The sequence below is a fragment of the Rutidosis leptorrhynchoides genome, chromosome 6 (genome assembly GCF_046630445.1).
Source record: "Rutidosis leptorrhynchoides isolate AG116_Rl617_1_P2 chromosome 6, CSIRO_AGI_Rlap_v1, whole genome shotgun sequence".
Lineage (NCBI taxonomy): Eukaryota > Viridiplantae > Streptophyta > Magnoliopsida > Asterales > Asteraceae > Rutidosis > Rutidosis leptorrhynchoides.
In genome coordinates this window covers 378296236-378303399 of record NC_092338.1, presented here as the reverse complement: position 1 = coordinate 378303399, position 7164 = coordinate 378296236, and the positions used below count along the sequence as shown (strand labels likewise).

Sequence of the window (7164 nt, the reverse complement as noted above, 5' to 3'; positions counted from 1 at the left end):
CGCTTCAAGTAACCGAATAATTTAATCTATATTACTCGGTGATGATAAAACTCTATTTATCACTCATATTCGTCAGGAAAACATTTTTATTGTTAGCTATGACGACCACACTCAAATTTCGGGACGAAATTTCTTTAACGGGTAGGTACTGTGACGACCCGGAAATTTCCGACCAAATTTAAACTTAATCTTTATATGATTTCGACACGATAAGCAAAGTCTGTAATGTTGAGTCTCAAAAATTTTGAAACAGTTTACATGAATGCATTGACCTTTGACTGTTCCCGACGGTTCACGAACAATTGTGAGTAAATAAATATGTAAATATGCATATATGTATATATAAATATAAAAATAAATATAAAAGTATACATTAATTTGAAATGATAGAATACAGGTTAATCATCTGAATTGAAAATGTGAAAATCAGATACAAAATAAGTAAGTTATCGTTAAAATGAATCTATGTCTATAAATGATTTATGTACATATATATATTTTTTTATTATAAGTATACTAGAATATATATGAGTTGTATATATTATATGTTAAAAGTTATATTTTTATTTTCTATGATAAAATAATATAATAATTTTGATTAAATATATATAATACTTGTATACATATAAGAAAATTTTATTTTTAATGCAAACCCATATTATATAATGTATTAAAATGAATAAATAATACTCAACATATGTTATATGTGGTACAACTATAATATATACTATTAATATGTTAAATACAAATTAAAAATGTGATTGTTATATTAACATCACTAATATTATTTTCATTATTATTATTATTGTTAATATTAATATTAATATTTGTGTTAAGTAATATTATTACTTCTAAAAATAAAATATATATATATATATATATATATATATATATATAATTAGAGTTGTATTATTAATATTATCATTATTTCTAAATTTGTTACCATTAGTAAACTTATCATTTTATTTATCATTATTGTTGCTATTATATTATTAGTATCATCTTTATCAAAATTATTATAATTATTATTAATATCATTATTAATATTATTATTATTGTTATTAATACTATTATTATTAGTTATTATTATTAATAGCAATATTATTATTAATATGTTTATATATATTTATTAAATATTAATAGTATAAATTATAAAAGTAGATATATACTACTCGGATATGTTAAAATCTCGCTATCTAACTGTATTTCATTCTAATTCTTGTCTTTGATCTGGTTGTAAAGTGGAATTCAATTACAGAAGCATCCAAAATCAGTTAGCCATATTAATCAAATATTAATTCTTTATAATTTTTGCTGTACGTTCGAATAATTCTTGTCTCTAATCTGTTAGCAGTCGATTTCATGATCAATTAGGATCAAACTTAACTGTTAAATCACGTACACAATCACACTATATGATTTACATACTGCAAAACAAAATTAAAAGAAAGAAATTCAAAGAAAACAACCACGAACCTCTGTTCTTTGTACATTTTTGCAAAAACCTCGAATCCAAAATAAATTTCAAAATCCTTAAATGCTGTTTTGTTAGGAATCTATTACTCAATCTATATGCAAAATCTCAACTTCCAATCTTTCAAAACGAGTTCTAATTTTCGAAGTCAAACTTAATTTTCAAAAGTCAACAATTATGTTCATCGTAAAAATTCGAACGTATCGTGACGTTTCTGTTGAAATTGATCATCCATATAATTTCTATAAAAGATTCCTAGCATATTTCGTGTTATAAGTTTTATCTAAAACGACCTACAAATCAAAATCATAATTTTTTTTTTTAAACCGTACGACAGCAGCATTTGGTGCCATGGTTTTTTTTTTTCATTTTCAATCAATTTAAGGATTTATATAGATTGAGTACAGCTGGTTTGAAAGTCCTAAAAACTAATTTATGATTCGTGGTAATTGGGTGAATCGTTTTGATTTGGGAAGGAGATGAAAACAGAAATAATTTCGAGTTAAATACATTTGGGTTAGGAATAAAATCAGAAAAACAGTTAGTAGAGCTGTGGTTTGGTGTTGGTTCGGGTTTGCGAGAGGTCATGGGTTCGAGTCCCTGAGGGGGCAGTTTACTTTTTGGGCCAATTTTTCTTTGAAGGTAGCTTCCTTTTTCATTATTATTATTATTATTATTATTATTATTATTATTATTATTATTATTATTATTATTATTATCATTTTCATTATTATTATTATTGTTATTACAAGTATTATGATTATTATTATTATTAATACCATTACTAATGTATGTATTATTATCTTAACAGGATTAGGATTATTATTAGTATCATTTATTAGTTATTAGGATTATTATTATTATTAACCTGAGTATCATATATATAAATATTAGAGTTATTACTATTATTATTAACATGTGTATTAGTATAAATATTATCATTATTAGTATCGTGATTACAATTATTAGTATTGTTATTATTAAAATTATTATTATTATTATTATTATTATTATTATTATTATCATTTTTATTAAAAGTATAATTATTATCACCATTAGAAGAATTATCATTTTTTTTACTATCATTATTATCATCATTATTATTTTGACAACAATATTATTATTTTTATATATTATTGTTATTATTAATACTAGTATCAATATTGTTATCATAATAACTATTATTATTATTAATGTAAAATAAAACAACTTTTTATTTATTATTATTATTATCAATATTATTTTATCAAATAACTATTAATTATATAAAACCCTATTTACTACATATAACATAACTATAGTAATACTTTTATAATAAATATTAATAAATGTAAATAATTAGGTTACTAATAAAACACATAATTAAAATAACAGTTTAATCACTAATAATATATAATTTGTTCGATTACCATTATAGGTATTAATATATATAAATGATATAGGTTCGGGTTTGCGAGAGGTCATGGGTTCGAGTCCCTGAGGGGGCAGTTTACTTTTTGGGCCGATTTTTCTTTGAAGGTAGCTTCCTTTTTCATTATTATTATTATTATTATTATTATTATTATTATTATTATTATTATTATTATTATTATTATTATTATTATTATTATTATTATTATTCTTATTATTATTATTATTATTATTATTATTATTATTATTATTATTATTATTATTATTATTATCATTTTCATTATTATTATTATTGTTATTACAAGTATTATGATTATTATTATTAATACTCGCATTAATCTATTTATTATTATTATTATTATTATTATTATTATTATTATTATTATTATTATTATTATTATTATTCTTATTATTATTATTATTATTATTATTATTATTATTATTATTATTATTATTATTATTATTATTAAGTATTATGATTATTATTATTATTATTGTTATTATTATTATTGTTATTATTGTTATTATTAATACTCGCATTAATCTATTTATTTTCAATTTATATATATCAAACGAGTTATTTGTGGGATCTAAATGTAATGTCCATTTTAAGTTTGTACCCATTTGTTTCTCGTACTCTTACTATTTTAGAAATCTTTAATTTGTAACAATCACACAAAAAAGCTAGTTTCGCGATTGTTTGACTCATGTTCAATGGATTTTCACTACTTAGAAAAAAAGTGCAATTAAAAACCATCTAAACACTCAACAACAAAAACTATATATTGTAAGATTTGTTATATTAATTCATCAAACTTAAAACTACAAAATACATTACTCTTGACAACATTCTAAAAATCAATATGATACACTTCCGTCATATCCGGATAATACAATCCAAAATTTTGTTCAGCTTCTCCCGGCTTTTGATTCTCGTTAAAAATCGCAAAAATATATACCTCTAATCTACTTCCTGGTTTCCTCGGTGTACCATGATTCGAAATTCGCGTCACAAGATTTTGATTATACGTTTGTGCCAATTCGATAGACGTAAAACCACCATTACCTTTCGACGGCCACCCGCTCTCACAAACAATAATCTCAACAGACCCTCCATTGTTTTTCTCCATTGCCGCATAAATTGCGTCTGTCATTGCAACAAGTAATGCAGTGTATTGTTTATCTCCGTCGCGTACGAAAACTTCACTAGAGTTTCCTAACGCGTACGATATCGAGATTTGAGCAGGTTGACTAGTGTATGGGAAATAAGGGTACACTGTTGCCAAAATAGGGTAACCATTATTGCTTAAATAACTCAATATATCTTGCATGGCTGCTTTGTTGTCCCCTACAAAATCCCCTGTTGATGGAGGATATGAGGAAGATAATAAGTACGTGCCGATAGTTGTAGTCACGGGGACTTTATAACCAGTGGCTTTTACGGCTGCATCAAGATTCTTGATCGCGTTGGGGACGTAGTTTCTTAGAGTATCGCCTTGGACTTCGTTACCAACCGAAATGCAAATAAAGTTGACATTTGTTGCGAATGCGACAATGTTGTCTTGGACCCATGTTCTAGCGAAGCCGGGGTCGTTTGCTAGATTTGGGATATCGGCATTTAATGTGCCGAGAACAACTTGAATTCGCGAGTTTCTTAACGCTTCAAGAACGTTGTGATCTGGATTAAACAGACGAATTTTTTCAATGTTTCTTGATTTTACAAGTTCTATCACTTGTGGTGGAGATGGAAGGTTGTTTCCCAATAATCCGTAGTTCAATCCAATGCCACCAGCATCTATGAATCAAACAAGATCAAACATGTACAGATTTAGAAACACAAAACGAAAGAAATGAATTTATATATGATAAATTTTTTATAACTTGGATGAATATACTTAGAGAATTTGATACTTACCAACAAGAATATTAAGATGAACCAAGAGAACACACAAGTTGATGAAAGATAGAACCGAAGCCATGATTATATTATATGTGTAACTCTATAGGAAATTGTTTTGCTTGTGCAGATTACAAGCAATGCTATGGGGTTTATATAGAGAAGATGAAGACTTGTATGCATTGATTCATGAAGATGACGACGATGACATTCATTTCAAATTTATTATGCATTAACTCCAAAATTATGAATGAAATTAGTTGTGGATTGGATCATAGCTAATGAAGATAAGATACAAACATACATTTTAGTTAAGTTTTGGATTCTAGCCATTTTAAGTTGGTGAATAAAATAATATATTGTTTAGATTGAATATAACTATTTATATTTATATATATTGATGAGGTGAGACTATTGCAACGGTGAGGTTATTACACTAATTTTGAGCGATTTATGAAGTCGTATACGTTATATTAGATATTTGTACAAACTGTGTAATGTAGTTTTTACGAATATGATCGTTTATTTTTGTTCAGAACATGATCAATCTTTTTGGTACAAACGTCTGATAGTGTTCGTTTTAACTGATTTAGTGTGGGTGTTTTCGAATTGTATATTTTTACAACGCTCATATAATTTGCTCCGTATCATATTTTACTTTTTTAAATATGTATGTATGTTTTCAGTATATAATTTAAAAAAAAAAAACTTATTTATATACAATTGTACTCCACCTGTCGCAATTCCATTGTCCAGTATATATTTTTGAGGTGTCCCAAATTAATTATTTAATTTTATAAATAGAAAAAACTATTTAACACTAGTAATTATTTTTTTAAAATCCAAATTAAATGTTCAATGGAACAATAAACACAATTATAGTACGAATGGTAGTTAAATATTTTGTAATATAACTATTATATGATCGATAATTTTTACACAGAACCGATGAAGCTCAAATAATAAGGGTTAAATAAATATTAAATATATTATTAATTAGGGAAAAAAATGAAGCTAAAAATGACGTGTCAATAAACTGAAACGACAATAGATCTTTGCACAGTTAGTATGCATGTAAATAAATATTTTTTGTGGTATGAAGCTGGACGAAGAAAACAATATACAAACGGATACGGAGAATGTGCATGGTTAGCAATGGTAGAGTTTGAACAAAAACTTTAAAGGATAAATTTGTCTAATTTGTAATGTGTTAAAATACATCAAATATGTATAAAGTCAACTCTATAATATTTTGTATAAGAAAAAACTATTCACCCCGGACCATGTTAACGTGGAAAAACTTTCAACAACTTTCTATGTAACGAAGTTCTCGCCGCATTGTGGAGTTAAAGATTTATGTCATCGCTGTGAAAAGTTTGGAAAGGTCATAGATGTGTATATTCCAAACAAGTTGTCGAAACTAGGGACGAAATTCGCTTTCATAAGATTTTTAGACATGGAATCTATTCGATCTCTGAAAAAGGATATCATATCTTCTTGGATCGAAAATTACCACATTTACGCTGCTCTATCCAGATTCGGTTGGGAAGATCTTAAAAATCGCTTCAAAAGTGTCGCTAATCTGTCAGGTATTTCTAAACCTCAAGTGACTCATTCCGAGCCGATTAGATCTTTTATGCTAATTTTGGTAATCAATTATCCTTTGCATCAACTTTTAGATTTCGATCATATCATGTTTTACCTAGCAATAAAAAGAAGTCCCTCACCATTATTGAAGATGAACTTTGTCTTGAGAGTGATTGCATAATTATATTGGCTAATGTCAAAAGTGTTTGACGAATCCTGGATCTCAGTGATGATCTAGATTCAATCTTAAGGCAAAAAATAAAAGATCAAGCTTAATCGAATAACTTTGAGTTCTCGGGATCGAATAAACCAAACCTAGACCTCTAGACTAGATTATATCGATGCCTTGGAGTTGCTATTCGGTGGGTATTGGATTGGAGACAATAATTGATTACAAATACGCATCTAGAGTTATGTGGGATGTGTAAACTAGGAATGTAGCTCTAAACTAGTATATATACTGTCAACAACGATATATCGACTGTCTTGATCAGTTGATCGATAATCAACTTGCACCACCTACACCACTCTATCGATGGTGTCTTTAGTCGATCGTCTGACTCTGTCAGCCGGTCGACTGTATGGTCAGTTTGACTATTAATTTAAACAAACATTCAATAATCAACATACGATATTACACGTTTGACAATACATGACTGAAATAGATGTTCAAGTATAATAAAACTAGGGATTACAAATATGCACCAACAAAAAACACTGACCAAAATTCCTATTTAGCTCAGATTTGGCATGAAGAAGAGTTTATCTCAATTTTCGTTCGTTATATGGGTGATGC

General features: G+C 26.7%; 1 protein-coding gene across 1 annotated transcript; it reads right to left on the bottom strand.

Annotated features, from left to right (window-relative positions):
* Positions 1–3735: 3735 nt before the first annotated feature.
* Positions 3736–4863, bottom strand: LOC139854927 (putative glucan endo-1,3-beta-glucosidase GVI). Its single transcript, XM_071844199.1, has 2 exons — positions 4800–4863; positions 3736–4679 (listed from the first exon to the last, which is right to left on the bottom strand). The coding sequence occupies exons 1-2, from the start codon at positions 4861–4863 to the stop codon at positions 3736–3738; spliced, it is 1008 nt and encodes a 335-aa protein (XP_071700300.1).
* Between the last annotated feature and the right edge of the window lie 2301 nt (positions 4864–7164).